The following is a 15,952-nucleotide window of genomic DNA, read 5'->3' as shown; positions in this document are numbered from 1 at the left end:
TCTCTAAGCACTGCTCAGAAAGAGCCAGAGAAAAAAAAAGCAATTTTACAATGTATAAATAGCAGCAATAAAGATGAACTAAATCAAGGGTTGGCAACCTTTCAGAAGTGCTGTGCCAAGTCTTCATTTATTCACTCTCATTTAAGGTTTCGTGTGCCAGTAATACATTTTAACATTTTTAGAAGATCTCTTTCTATAAGTCTATAATATATAACTAAACTATTGTTGTATGTAAAGTAAATAAGGTTTTTTAAATGTTTAAGAAGCATCATTTAAAATTAAATTAAAATGCAGAGCCCCCCTGACTGGTGGCCAGAACCCAGGCAGCGTGAGTGCCACTGAAAATCAGCTCGCGTGCCGCCTTCGGCACCTGTGCCATAGGTTGTGTGAAAGTAGAATGAATTATATTACAAAAATAGATAGGATTAAAGAAATGCTGTCTGTACCTTTAAGGAAAATCGCTGGAATGCTGGAGTCCAGGTGTCAGGAATACAGACATTAACATAGAACAATTGCACCGTTTAAGGGCAATTGGTGAAGCATTAGCCTTAGATCAATAGGAGTTAGTAAGGAAGTAGGAGATGCATGCTATGCCCCAGGTGAATTTTGCTGTTTTTCTCCTTTGTCCCTTTGTTTGATTCCCGCTCTTTTATCTGTATAAATAAGACTGTTTGGGTCTTGCATGGCCACTCACATTATCTGAGTGTTACTGGCGGAGCACTGCGCTAATAAAAACAGAGTGGTCTGACAAATTGTGAGTCATGATTCTAACTTTGACAATTTGGAGGTTCCACCGAGATGGCAACCGTCTTCACTGGGGCTGTGTGATCCCTGACCATTTTGTGGGACGACCGTGGCAGCCGGCACCTGGGCATTTGGCCCAAGCGGTCCTCCTTCTGAACGGAAGGGTGCACGACCACAGTGAAGTCTACGCCATCGAACCTGTTGGTTCCCACTCTGTTCTGGTAGGGATCCCAGGATCTGGCATCAGGAATCTGGTCAGGTAATTATATCTGTGTTTTGTCCGGACTGAGGACTGTCCTGTCTCTATGTCTATCCGTCCTCTCTGTGGAGTGTTTGAGTCTGGGTGCCGTCTCCGTCCGGGGATTGGCCGACCAAGGGGTTCCTGTCCCCGCGGTCTGAGTGAGTGAAATCTGCACAATCGCAGCCGCACCGCACCTTGGGTAAAGCCCCTGGTGTGAAAGCAAGGGCGATTGAGGCAGTAGCCTGTGGGCTCCTTTTGTGTGTGGCACTGGGCATCGCTCTGACGAACCCGAATTTCCTTCTTGTGTGATTGGTGTGTAAAGTCCTCCTGTATGGGTAACCAGACGTCTAAGTCGGGACAGTTCCCTAAAGGAACCCCGGCTCATTTTATGCATTTTAGGAAGGGTCCGGACTCCTGTAAATTTCTGGAAAAATGGTCTAGGCTAACTCAGGGAGATCCCAAAACTCAGTGGCCACTGTTAGGATCTTGGGACAAGGACCGAGTAGACGTCTTAAAAGACAAACTCGGCCAATCTAAAACTAAATTGGCAAAAGGAGAGGTTGACTGTTTCATGCAATGGTGGGAAGAGGCAAATCGTAGATGGACAGAATCGAAACTCACCTCTCTCAAAGATTCGAATGATAAGTTAAAAGCTTTATTGGAAACCTCCTCTCCCACCACTAGACCGAGCGCTCCCCTTTATCCAGTTCTCCAAACAGATCCCCCTTCATACTCCTGTCTCCGGGTGGGAAAAGACGAAGAAAACCCCTTGCTAGATTCCGGGGACGATGATGAGGAAGACGCATTAATTGGCCTGGCAGCCTTGCGTCGGATCAATAGACAGCCACCCACGGCCCCAGCTCAGGAACAACTGTCACCAGATTTCTCAGCTCATGAACAATTCCCAGAGATCTCCAGTTCAGACCTGTCTGGATCATCCTGTACGGCCGAGGCCCATTCCTCTGAACCCACTCTGCCCCATAAAAGCTCGCGCTTGGGCCTTAAAAATGTCCAGGCTCCCCTCCGAATCCTGCATACTGGGGGCCGAGAAGGGGGTCCCACTTGGAGCTATAAACCCTGGACTCGCACAGAGCTCCTTTCAATTGTAAAAGGCTTTCCAAAGCCCCGGGAAAATCCTACCAAATTTGCAGAGGAATTTTTGTTAGTATGTGACACCTATGAGCCCTCTGAGGCAGACCTCCTGCAGCTGTGCAAGCTACTTGTAGCAGCCCCAAGTGAGCATGAAAAATGGCTCACAGCAGCAAATTGGCTCACTGCTGACCGCCACTCTACTTTACCAGACACTGGTCCTAATGCTCAATACCGAAAAAAGTGTAAAGAGCGAGCTAAAAATCTATTTGAAGCCATCCCTCAGGTATGGACTCCTAAAACCAACTGGATGGTCATAAATGGCTGTAAGCAACGACAGGGAGAGAACCCGGGCGACTATCGCACTCGGCTAACTGACATTTTTCTGCAACATTCTGGTATACAACAGCCAGATAGAAATGGACAGGGCGCCCTGGCTAGTGCGTTTGTTAATGGCCTCCTGCCTGCTATTGGCAATATGCTAAAACGAATAAGTGTTGGGTGGGAGACTGAAACCATGGACAAATTGCAAACAGTGGCAGAGCATTGCCAACATACTTTAAAGGGAAAGGAGGAACAATCAGCTCAACAGTTAATGGCCCTGCAAATACAGCATTATTCTGGGCAGGGCAAACAGTTCCGGGGAAGGGGAAAATACCAGGGACTGGGACGTGGTCGAGGGAGGGGCAAAGGAACTGGTTTTTCGGGTTATGGGGATGTTTGTAATTACTGTAAACAGCCCGGACATTGGAAGAACGAATGTCCCAGCCGGCCTGGTAATTCTGTAAATAACCAGCTAGACCCCCTGCCAGCACAGCCAGTCAGTCCCCAGCCTTACTTTGTCTCACAGCAATGATGGGATGCCGGGGAACCTCAGGAAATTTTAACTCCTTTACTACCACTCACTCCTACGGGTGAGTGTGTGTTAACTATCAATGATCTTTCTCTCCCTTTCCTTGTTGATACGGGAGCTTCACTCTCTGCAGTTCGTACTACTGATCTGCCTGCGGTTCCCTGCTCTGGAAAAACTGTGTCCGCTGTGGGCATTACGGGAGTCCCAACCTCTTATCCCCTTTCAAAACCTCTACCAGTCCAGGTTGGTCCCCTTTCTGCGGATCATGCCTTCCTTCTCTCTGATTCCACTCCGGTAAACCTTTTGGGTCGGGATCTGTTATGTAAGCTTGGCTGCACCATATACTGTTCCCCGGATGGGGTCTATTTACAAATTCCCCAGTCCTCTCTGAGTGATTCTGTAGCCTCCCTGTTGTCTGAAACTTCCCTTTCCACTCCAGTCCCTTGTTGCCCACTGGTCCCATCCCTTGAACACCTAATTTTGCAGGTCCCATCCTCTCTGTGGCCAACCCATCCCTCTGAGGTGGGCCGCTTAAACACTGACCCCGTCTGCATTACTGTGGACTCCTCCAAACCCCTGCCTCGCCTTTCTCAATACCCTTTAAACCCTGAGGCAGAGGCTGGCATTGCTCCAGTCATAACTGCCCTGCGGGAGCAAGGCATTATTGTTCCCTGCTCCAGTCCCTGTAACACCCCTATCCTCCCAGTTCGAAAAGCTGATGGCAAATCATGGCGATTTGTTCAGGACCTCCGAGCCATTAATCGTATTGTCATACCCGCCTTTCCTGTTGTCCCAAACCCAGCAACGATTCTGGCTTCTATCCCACCAGCTGCAACTCATTTTACTGTTGTTGATTTGTGCTCTGCTTTCTTTTCTGTTCCAGTTCACCCTGACTCCCAGTACCTCTTTGCCTTTTCTTACAAGGGACAGCAATATACATGGACCACGCTTCCCCAGGGGTATACGGAAAGCCCATCTTACTTTTCCCAGGCATTAGCCCGAGACCTAGCTGACCTTGTTTTCCCATCCGGGTCCACTCTAGTCCAATATGTGGATGATCTACTCCTCTGTTCCCCCTCGTTATCTGCCTCAAAAACTGATTCTTTAGTGCTCCTCACTGCCTTAGCAAACAAAGGTCACAAGTCTTCTCGCTCTAAACTACAGCTCTGTCAAGCCTCTGTCACATACCTTGGTTTTCTTCTCTCCCAGGGTTCCCGTATGCTCTCTCCCACCCGTGTCCAGGCTATCCTTAGCTTTCCCCGACCCTGCTCCCCATGCCAGGTCCGAAAATTTTTGGGCATGGCTGGATTTTGCAGGCAATGGATTCCCCAATATGCCTCCCTTGCAAAACCTCTCCAGGAACTCACTCGACTCTCTGTGCCTAATCCCATGCCATGGCCCCCTGAAGCAGACTCTGCCTTTGTTTCCCTCAAACAAGGTTTAGCTTCTGCCCCCGCTTTAGGGCTGCCAGACTATTCTAAGCCTTTTACCCTTTTCTGCCATGAACAATCTGGATGTGCACTTGGAGTTCTTACTCAGGTGCACGGAGAAAAGAACCGCCCAGTAGCTTATTTCTCTGCCACTTTGGACCCTGTGGCCCAAGGCCTACCCCCCTGCCTGCGTGCTGTGGCTGCCACAGCGCCTAGTCGAAATGTCTGAATCCCTTGTCCTTCGCTCTCCCCTTACTCTCATGGTCCCTCACTCTGTGGAAACTCTGCTGTTACAGCGTAACACAAGCCACCTCTCCTCCACTCGCCTTACCAGGTACGAACTTCTACTGCTGTCGGCTTCGTATATCACCATAAAGCGTTGTTCTCAGTTAAATCCTGCCACTCTCCTTCCCTTGTCTAATGATGGTGATCCCCATGACTGTCTTGCAACTGTGTCTGCTGTCACTGTCCCGCGCCCTGACCTTTCCGATGTCCCTCTCCCTAACTCTGACCTTGTTTTGTTTACTGATGGTTCCTGTTTTCGAGACAGCCAAGGTCGTCTCCTTGCAGGATACGCTGTTGTGTCACTCTCTGAAACCCTCGAAGCTGCGCCTTTACCTTCTGTAACCTCAGCACAAGTTGCTGAATTAGTCGCCCTCACCCGTGCCTGCTTTTTGGCGGAGGGATGCTCCGCCACCATTTACACTGACTCCCGGTATGCTTTTGGGGTTGTACATGACTTTGGCACCCTGTGGCAAGCTCGGGGTTTCCTTACCTCCGCCGGTACCCCCATTAAAAACGGCCCCTACTTCCCTCTGCCCTAGCTATTGTTAAGTGCCCTGGCCACTCAACGGCAGATACTGATGTTGCTAAGGGTAACGCATTTGCTGATGCCTCTGCTAAACATGCTGCTGCCATAGAACCTTCCCCAGATGCATTTCTAGGTTCCCTTTCTGTTTCTATAGCACCGCCCCTCACTGACCTCACCCTACTCCAGGATTCTGCCCCAGAAGCCGAAAAGACTCCTGGGTTGCCCAGGTTGCTCTCTGCATCCTGAGTCCCTTTGGCGTTCGCCTACTGGTGCCTTTGTGGCTCCCTTTTCACTCTACCCGTCTCTGGCCGCCCTGCTTCACGGTGTTTCGCATGTCGGAAAGGAGGGGATGGTCTCTGCTGTAACTAAGGTGGGATGGTGGGCCCCCCATTTCAGCTCTTTTGCAGCCCGCCACTGTGCCGCCTGTACCACTTGTCAAAGCCACAATATTGGTAAACCTGTAAAAGTGGCTCAGGGATTCCGGGGCCTGCCCCAAGCACCCTTCTTGCATTGGCAACTTGATTTTGTACAAATGCCCAAGTGCCAACGATATGAATTCATTTTGGTTATGGTATGTTTATTTTCTGGTTGGATTGAAGCCTTTCCTTGTCACAAGGCTGATTCACTGTCTGTTGCTAAATGTTTGTTAAATCATATTATGCCTGCCAAGGGAATTCCTGCCACTCTGTCCAGTGACCGGGGTACACATTTTACTGGACAAATTGTTCAACACTTGGATCGTATATTACATATCACACACCTGCTGCACTGTCCCTACCACCCACAAAGTGCAGGTGCTGTGGAAAGGCGAAATGGTGTACTTAAGAATAAGCTTGCTAAGATTTGTGACTCCACAGGGTTAAGCTGGCCAGCAGCTTTACCACTAGCCCTTATGGAAATGCGATCCACTCCATCCCAAAGGCATAAACTGAGTCCCTTTGAAATTGTTATTGGACGCCCTATGCGAGCTGTGGCTACCATTACTCCAGTCCCAGACTTGAACTTGACTCACAGTACGCTCCTTCAATACTGCAAGGGATTAATGCGAGCTGTAAGTCACTTCCATTCACAGGTTCGAGCCGCCTGGCCGACGGAACCCACCTCCGACGCTTGCCACAAGCGCGAGCCAGGTGACTGGCCCACGACGGCACCATCATCGAAAACACGCCTTGGAACCCCGGTGGAAGGGTCCTCATCAGGTACTGCTTACTACCCAGACGGCTGTTAAACTATCTGGCATCGCAGCGTGGATACATGCTTCGCAGTGTAAGAAGACACCCTCCCCGGCGAACCAATCATCACCTCAGGACTGTGCAGAGTCAATTTTGACTCCAGAAGAAGACGCAGAGGAACAGCCTGCAATACCTTACAATCTATGCTCTCGTAAGGGTTGCCAGAAGCAGACGACAACCTAAAGCAAGGCCCACCAAAAGAAGCAGTAGTGAGCCTAGCGCCTGCTGCCTGGTGGATGTAAAACCGTGACTGCGGTTCCCTCAGTTGAGGTTGTCAGAACCAGAAGGGCCTTGCCTCCAACATGCACCTCTGGTGGCACCTGTTCCTCGGCTGCTGGTGTCTTAAGGTCTGGGGAGCCCACAATGACAATTATTTTATCCAGCAGCAAGTGTGGATAGCTCAGACCCTTAATATTTCTAAATGCTGGGTCTGCAGCCACATCCCAGCCCATTCTCAAGCTGGTATTCCTGTCCTGGCTATCCCACTCAATTCCCCAGATCTCACTGGAGGACCTCGTCCGTTTAACAAAACATGGAACAGCAATGACACTTGGGAAGCAGTGGGAATAAATGTATCTAACTGGATAAGTGTGGTGGAGGGAAAGGGTCACTGGTGTTGGGTGTGTAATGGGACAGGGCTGGATCTGGGAAAAAGCCGTTGCCTTCAGCATATCGTGGCCAATGGTGTATGGGATTATTCAAACAAAACTAAAGAGTGGCGGGCTGGGTATGGGGATATGAATTTTTTCTCAACCTGGGATCAAACAGAAAAATCAATCTCATGTTCCCCTTACAGTAATCTTAGTAAAAATAATACAATCTTTCAATGCCATATAAACACTACCACTCCTCGTAAGGAGAATTACCCTGTCCCCTTTGGAGGATATTACTCCTCATTTGTAGACACCTATGTAATAAATGGATGCAATCAACCCTTCCCGGCCTTAATAGGCCATCATTGGGTTTGTGGAACCAAAGCTTATACTGCATTACCAGCTAACTGGTCAGGTATCTGTTATCCCGCCCAACTCTTCCCACAATTCCGAGTGCTAGGTTCCTTCCCACGAGAACGCCTCCGTAATTTCAGGCGAAAAAGAAGGGACTTACCAGATGCCCAATGGTATATAAATAACATAAGCCCCTTAACCTGGGAAGATGCCATTGGCGGTTCCCTTATCCCACTTGGGGGAGTAATACACCATGCAAAAAGGCTCCTGAGGTTACAAGCAGTAGTTGAAATAATGGCAAATGAAACCGGAGAGAGTTTAAAAACTCTGGCCAAAGAAACAGAGGCGATCCGACAGGTGGCCCTTCAAAACCGTCAGGCATTGGACATAGTGCTGGCGGCCAAAGGAGGGACCTGTGCACTCATTGGAAAAGAATGTTGTGTGTATATACCTGACAATACCAATGAGGTAATAGATCGCGCTAGCCACTTAGAACAAATCGCATATCTTCCCCATGAAGAGCCGAGTTCTTTATGGAAGTGGCTAAGCAACCTGTTCAATTTCTCTGGCCTAGGAAACTGGTTGTTTCAGGGAGCCCTGACTATCCTGTTTGGAATCTTAGTGATTTTTGTATGTTTTCAGTTAATCTCCTGTTGTATCCAAAATTGTGTAAAATATGCCACCCAGGTGACTGCCCCAAAACAGAGTGCTAATATGATGATTTTAAATATCGCTGATGAACAAAAAGATAAAGAACGGTTAATATGTGGAACCCAGTCCAACGTTGGTCATGGCGAAGCGTGACCAAAAGGAGGGATTGTGAAAGTAGAATGAATTATATTACAAAAATAGATAGGATTAAAGAAATGCTGTCTGTACCTTTAAGGAAAATCGCTGGAATGCTGGAGTCCAGGTGTCAGGAATACAGACATTAACATAGAACAATTGCACCGTTTAAGGGCAATTGGTGAAGCATTAGCCTTAGATCGATAGGAGTTAGTAAGGAAGTAGGAGATGCATGCTATGCCCCAGGTGAATTTTGCTGTTTTTCTCCTTTGTCCCTTTGTTTGATTCCCGCTCTTTTATCTGTATAAATAAGACTGTTTGGGTCTTGCATGGCCACTCACATTATCTGAATGTTATTGGCGGAGCGCTGCGCTAATAAAAACAGAGTGGTCTGACAAATTGTGAGTCTTGATTCTAACTTTGACAGTTGCCTACCCCGGACTAAATCATTCCACCTCTGTATTTAAAATATTAGAAAGGCCACATTCGGAATATTCAATGCCTTTAACTTGATTTTCACAAAGCAGAGGAGAGTTATAATCACAAGTGCATTGTGTGCAGCTGTCAATTCAGAGATCTGAAAAGTAGAGATAAAACATTCTAAACCAGGGGTCTCAAACATGCGGCCCGCGGAGCTCCCCAGGGCCGCCCAGAGGGGGGGGGCAAAAGGGGCAATTTGCCCCGGGCCCCGGGCTCCGCAGGGGCCCCCAAGAGAAAAGCGGAGGCTCCCGCCTCCGCCCCTCTCCTGGAGCCTCAGCGCATCAAGCGCCGAGTCTCCGCCGGGGCCTCTGAGCCCCGCTCCGCTCAGAGCCGCGTGGGGAGGGGGCGGGGCTGGGAGCTCCAACGAGGCCTGAGCCCCGCCCCGCTCAGAGTCGCGTGGTAAGGGGGCGGGGCTGGGAGCTCCAACGGGGCCTGAGCCCCGCCCCGCTCAGAGTCGTGTGGGGAGGGGGCGGGGCAGCTGCCTCCGCTCGGCGTGGAGCTCACCGCCCCGCCCCCTCACCACGCGGCTCTGAGCGGGACGAAGCTCAGGCCTCACCGAGCCGCGGGGTAAGGGGGAAGCGGAGCCGCCGGCCGGGCCGGGCCTGGGTGGAAGCGGGACCCGCCGGGCCGGGCCGTGGGGAAGGGAAGAGACCCGCCGGGCCGGGCCGGGGTGGGGAGGAAGCGGGACCCGCCGGGGCCGGGCCGGGAAGGGAAGCGAGACCCGCCGGGCCGGGCCGGGCCGGGGTGGGGGAGGGAAGTGAGACCCGCCGGGGCCGCTTCCCACCCCGGCCCCGGCGGGTCTCACTTCTCCCCACCCCGGCCCGGCCCGGGTGGGAAGCGGGACCGCCGGGTGGGGAAAAGAGGGACCCGCCGCGCCCGAGCGCAGTCGGTCGGCGGGGGGCCTTCCGTTCGGGACCCGCCGCCTAAGTGCCCCAAAGACCCGCGCGGGGACCCCCGCCGCAGGTCTTGGGGCACTTTGGTGGCGGGTCCCGAACGGAAGGGGCCCCGCCGCCGAAGACCCCGGGCCCCGGAATCCTCTGGGCGGCCCTGGAGCTTCCCAGTTACTTCCTGTCACCGCCAAACTCCCTCACCCCGCCCCTCCCGAGTTATTTTCTGTTACTAAGCTCCCCGCGCGCTGCTCCCCAATGTTTGGGGCCGGGTCTCTCCCCTGGCCCCACCTGCCCCCCCCCCGCCCCTCCCCCCCGCGGGTCCCGGCCCCCACTTGCTGCCCCCTCACCGCCCGGGAGCCTGCCCGGGAGCTCACGCTGACTCCACTCCTCTGCTATGCCAGCTTCCGGCATCACCTGCTGCCGCAGGGTTCTAGAGCCCCCCTTCACTAGGGCCAGGGCAGGCTGCCCTTCCCCTGCCCTTCTGCCCTAGTCCTGAGACAGAGACAGGGCAGGGGTGGGGCCAGGGGCAGCAAGGGGGCGTGTCAGTGATGCGGCCCTCGGGCCAATGCACTAGTCCTCATGCGGCCCTCGGGGTCATTTGAGTTTGAGACCCCTGTTCTAAACTAACCGCTGGAGTGTCTTGTTACTTTTATACAATGAAAACTATTTACAAAAATAGTCAAATTAAAATGTAAGGGCATCTTTTGGGGGTTTATTAACAACATCCTTGTGGTATTAAAATACAGCAAAGATGTGTGTGGAATCTTCAAGACTGTTAATGCTACAGTATGTGTCAGGGTCCCTATTACACCAGCACTATCCAATGACTAAGGTCTGACTAGCTTTCAAAACAGATTCATTTTGGAACAGCAACAATTCCGCACTGTCTCATTCACACACAGGCTCTCCCTCCCTCCCATAACATACACCTCCCCAGCTGCAACTGTACAAGTTTATTCATTTTGCTGGGAGCTGCAGAAATATTTATGCAGCCATTCTTTTCCACATAAAAAGAAGAGTTAACTCTTTGTCTGCCGGCTGGTATTTGGCAAAGATGAACATCATTTGCTGCCACATCTACATCACTCTGAAGCAGTGCTGTTGCAATGGTATGCCTGTCCTCCAAAGGACAACTGTAGGGGAATGCAGCAGAGAAGTGGTCAAAGAGGGGAACTGAGGCAGGTTTGTTGGAGAACTGTATACAGGCAGGGTCAACCCAAGTAAAAATTGGGATAATACTGTAGATCATACACAATCGCACGAGGAAGCTCCTTCCCTTTTGTTTTGGGAATCCACGTGTCACGGCTCAGCCATATTTCCAATACTCTTCCACTACCAAAATAAATGTAGCCCTAAGCTCCTCACAGCATCTTTCTTCTCTCCTGGGACACTCTCTAGCACTAGTTCCCTTTAGCCTCCCTTGTCAACACAGCATTTCCCACAGCATCTAGTATTCCTGTCATCAAATTGCCCCAGGAGGCCCTAGCACTCCTTCCACGACCTCCTACTGCCTCCGTAACAGCAGAGCTTCTCGTTAGCCATTACTCTCAGGCAGGCTTCATTTCATTCTCTGATTTGTCATAGTTTACAATTAGAGCTGGAGAAGGATTTGTTCCTTTCCACTCTCTCCTATACACTTTTCCATTCTCCTTGTACCTGAAGCTTTATCACATGCCTTTTCCTTACAGGACCAAATCTCTGATTACTTTTCACGCTTTCTTGTTCTTGTTCAGATGTCAAACAAAACCCTGGGGCGTGCAATAGTCTCTCCTGGAACACTTTCTAATTCAGCTCACTTTCTCCCTCCTTCTCACTATCTTTTCCCATGGGATCCTTTCCAGCATACACCTCCTTCAAGCAAGCTTATTCTCTGCTGAAATTTCAAGTCCTCGTTTTCTCCCTTTTCAGTCCTGATTTTCAGCCCCCCTCCCACTCCTGAGGGAAATCTCAAAATGATCACAAAGTTACTTCAAGCAAAGGCAGACACTGTGGAAAGAAACGAGGTGCTGGCCATCGTGAGCGCTCTGAAGGTAAAACAGAGCCACTCCCCTCAGAAAAGACATGGCACTCAGAAGCAGACAGGTTCCTCCCCAGGTGAGTGACAGCCAGGGGGTGTGAACAGGCCACATGGCTCAAGATGGCTCACAGCTCTGAAATAGGATTGTCAGTGGGGAGAGTAGACGAGGCCATTGGGAGGAAGATCTCCCTGAAGGAAATCACAGGGTATGGGAGAATCTCCTCCAGCAACTCCCACCAACCCAGCCTCTTCTGTTAACACAACACCTGGAACTCTCCCTTCCCCATGCAGGAGAGGCAGCCCTAGGGTGGCACAGACTTCTGCCACATCACGGACTGACAGACAGAGTCAGGATTGAGACAGAGCTGCTATGGGCAGGGGAAGGGAACTCCTCTGCCTAATTCCCCACCCCCAGCAGCTCCACATCACCCAGTAGGGTCAGCTGACTTCAGAGTCATTCAGTGAGGTGCATCGCTGGCGCAGTGATTTGGCCTCGTACAAATCGAGAACACTTCAAAGAGGAGGGAGAGCCTATGTGAGCTGAGGCTGACTCATCCATCCCCAGTTGAGTAGTGATGCAGAGACAGAGGCTGGTAAACGGATTACATCAATGTGAAGAGATCATATTAATTACAGAGAGGGAATAAGCGTGAAGGAAATCACCCTATTTTAAGACACAATCCAAGTGAACAATCCTGACATTAACAAGCAGGAATGAGGACACCAGGGCTGGGGCCCCACTGTGGCCATTCTTGAGTGAAATAGAAGACACCTGTCAACACAGAGCATTGTCAACCAGGGGAAGATGAGCTGAGACACCCTAGGAGTCACCACACAGCAGCATGGTAACCTGCTGACCCCAGGGGGTCTGGTGGGACCCCAAAAAGAATGTTGGCATCTAAAGAACAAGGTTAAAAAGGGTCTTGACCAGAGTCAGGATGCTCTTGGTTCATGCCAATCCATCACTTAGTAGGAAGGCAGGGAACATGTGGTAGGTGTAGTCAGAGTATGGCTGATCAGTCAGGCATGCTGCACACTAGCTGCGAGTAGCAGAGAAGCCCTGCTGGGAACGCTGCAAAGAGGAAATTACTGACAGAAATTGAGCCTTCTGGCCACATGGGCTTGTGCTGTTGTTCCCTGGCCATGGCAGGACAGAGAAGGCCACAGCATGTGCAAGGCTGAAGCCCAGCTCTGCACAACCTTAGAAACACAGCTCTCCAAAGGAAGGAAATCACCAAAAATGGTCCTTAATCGGCCTAACTACTTTGGAACAGACCCCTCCATGAGCGGGGACACAAAGGAGGAGTGAGCCAAGAACCCCTCCCAAGACTTCCATCTTCCCTGGGTTGAGACAAGGCCCCTCTGCGTGGTTCAAGCAGAGACTAAGCAGAGTCCATGGAATGAAAGGTGTATGGGTGAGTGTTATCAGCAAGCAGGAAACTCTTCTTTCAGTTCATCACACGGCAAACCTAAGATGTCCTGCACTTCCTGTCAAGGCCCATGTCAACAAAGGGGACCAAAAAGGAGGACAAAATTAGCCTTGAAAAGGAAGAGGTGAGCTTTAAAAAGAATAAAAATGGGCACTTGGCACATCAAAGGACAAGGGCCTACATCAAGGAAGCAGGGAGCTTCTTACCACCACTCTATAAATGGCATTGTCTCACTGTGCGGGGCAGCTACAGCAAGGACAGGCCAAAACCAAACCCTAAGAACGGGCTCCCTTTGGATTTCAGGAGGAAAGGCGGTTCAGAGCCTATCCCCACACTGAACCTGCTCCTTTGGCTTGGGTTCTAGATCCAAATACCAGAAAGACACTCCGCTCCCAGTCCCGGGGCCTGTTCCAGCCCTGGTGTCAGAGGAACAGCCCCCAGTGGAGACAGTGAGCTCGCACCTCCTTCCACCAGAGCGACATTTGGACCCCGGTTCAGAACAATTCATGAAATTTTGGCACCATCAAATGCAAACCTTGCCCTAACTCAGCCTTGGTCCCTTAACCCAGAGTAAACCTAATTTGGATCCTAATCCAAATACTACCCCCCTTAGGCAACACAGTCACAAAGCAGATGAGAAAGATTAGACCTAGTCAGTCTGAAAGTTTGATTTTCAGGCTCATACCTTTACATGAAGCCTTTCAAGGTCAACTGGCATTTATGCCTTCCAGTGCAGTAGTTAAATATCTAAGTACCCAGGATAGGGGAGCAAGATCCATTTGCATCAACAAATCAGAGTTTTAAGATGCAGAAAAATATGTGTGCTGCACACTGAAGCATCAGGCACTTAGGTGCACAAATTTAGCTGGTAGGTTACGGTCACTTTGTAACTATAACTATCAGAAGCATCTTATTGTATGCCGTGCTCCAACACTGAGCTGATAACATGGAGATCAGTGCAGCACACAACCTACAGAAATTAGACAACACCATAGACTGGTAAAGATCCAAGTGATGGCTCTTACCTTGTCATTGTTCCTCAAAATCAGCTGGACTTCATAGATCTCACAAGGGGCATAGTTCTGAAATACCACCTCTGATGGGAAGGGCTGAAACAAGCTCTGCTCCAGGTCAACTGAAGAGAACTAAAGATGTAAAGAGACACTCAGTAAGTAGACTCAGAAATGCTGGGAGGAATGGGGTCATGAATGCAAATTCTGCATTGCTCTTTAGCAGGATGCAAGCTAGACCATCTCTATAAGCAATTATATACGGTTTGTGGTGAACACTCCCCAAAAGAGCTGTGGAGCAACTGAGATCAATGCATTTACATGAGGACCCCAATGAAGATACTCTAGAGATGATTGTTGTCCATTGACTTAATAGCATGCATTCACCCTGATATAAAGACATCATGGTCCAGATCCTCAGATATTTAAATGCCTAACTTGCATAGGAGTAAGGCATGGGAATTAGGCACTTAAATGCCTTTGGGAAACTGGGAGGATCCTATGGGAGTAAGGTACTTAATGCCTTTGAGGATCTGGGAGGATCCTATGGGAGTAAGGTACTTAATGCCTTTGAGGATCTGGCCCAGGAGACTAGAGGGCAAAGAGTTTTACTGTCAGTAAGGAAGGCGACCGAGAGAAGCAATACAGCAGCTGTTCAGAGTACAACAAAAGATGACAGAGGACAAGGCTAAATGATTTCACATTACCTTGGTGTCACTGGAGGATTTGAATGAGGACAGAACTTTGGTTACATAATCTTTTCTGGTGAGTTTTAAACCGGAGCGAGGAGTACTCAACTTTGTCCTTTCAAGCCTGTGTTATTTCACGCTGTTCTTTGAGCATGCCCAGGAACGTGCACGGACACACAGAGCAGAGGGTTGGGGGGCAAAGCAGGACATATTAGGAGGAGATTCTTAGATTAGCCCTAAATATTTTAATCTGACTGTGCTGTTCTTGCACTGATAGGCAGGTACCATCTCCACATTCTAATAAGGAGGCATCCTGCACCAAGACCCTTGAGGGACATCTGAGTCTAGACCAGTAGTTTTCAACCTTTTTTCATTTGTGGACTCCTAAAAAATGTCAAATGGAGGTGCAGACCCCTGTGGAAATCTTAGACATGGTCTGTGGACCCAAAGACTACAGGTTGAAAACCACTAGTCTAGACAGAGAAGGCTTGCGTGATGAAATCCTGGCCCCACTGAAGTCAATGGGAGTTTTGCCATTAACTGTAGTGGGGCCAGATTTTCATCCACAGGTGGGGGAGAATTGTCAGTGTGTGCTGTCAACTGTTTCTGGTCCCTGGAGTTTGGATTTGTTCCAAGTTTCCTGTGCTATTTAGGATAGTTCTCAACCAATTTGTTACAGGTTTCGGCTGGGGATTTTCTGCTCAGTAGAACACTTCAGTAATGTATCCTCTTAGAATAGGTATTACATAGTGAGCAAGAAACCAAGTTTAAATGTTTATCCTGCTGAGCATGCATCCAAGCTGTCAGAGGGGCATTCCCCTATGCAACCTCCATGGTATCATGACCCTGAATGTCTCCAACCTGGGTTCACCTCCCTGTTTTACCCAGCAGCTTGGTACTAAACAACCTACAGAGAGAGCATGAAACCTGAATCTATATCAGGAAGGCCTCCCCTAGGCCCTGACTGGAGAAACAACGGGACATCTGATTGGTCAGAGCTTCCTATTGAAACCCAAAGGGAGGCACAGGAAGTTCTCTGCACAACTGGGTTCTACTTGGCTGCTGCCGGGAATGCTCGCCCAGCCCTATGTGCTGTGACCTGCCTAATTCCCAGTATCCTCACCTTGGCCTGACGCCTGGTGACACAAATAGTGTCTGGCCCCATCCAAATTAGTTCATCTGGTTCCCCATAACCTGAACACAATCCTTCATGTCAAGGGCTGAGAACCAGGCCCCAGTGGAGGGGAGAGGAAGGGGATAATAGAAGCCAGCATCACCATACATAATTTGGACTTTCGGATAA

General features: G+C 50.0%; 1 protein-coding gene across 1 annotated transcript in view; it reads right to left on the bottom strand.

The window, feature by feature from the left end:
- HYDIN (HYDIN axonemal central pair apparatus protein) overlaps window positions 1-15,952 on the bottom strand; it is a 399,212-nt gene that overhangs the window by 356,948 nt on the left and 26,312 nt on the right. Inside the window, exon 5 of the mRNA XM_039503100.1 lies at window positions 13,976-14,095. Within this exon, the coding sequence (XP_039359034.1) occupies window positions 13,976-14,095 (120 nt within the window). The remainder of the gene's footprint in view (window positions 1-13,975; window positions 14,096-15,952) is intronic.

The sequence above is a fragment of the Mauremys reevesii genome, linkage group 16, assembly GCF_016161935.1.
Source record: "Mauremys reevesii isolate NIE-2019 linkage group 16, ASM1616193v1, whole genome shotgun sequence".
Taxonomy (NCBI): domain Eukaryota; kingdom Metazoa; phylum Chordata; order Testudines; family Geoemydidae; genus Mauremys; species Mauremys reevesii.
This window is presented reverse-complemented; position numbering and strand designations above follow the sequence as displayed.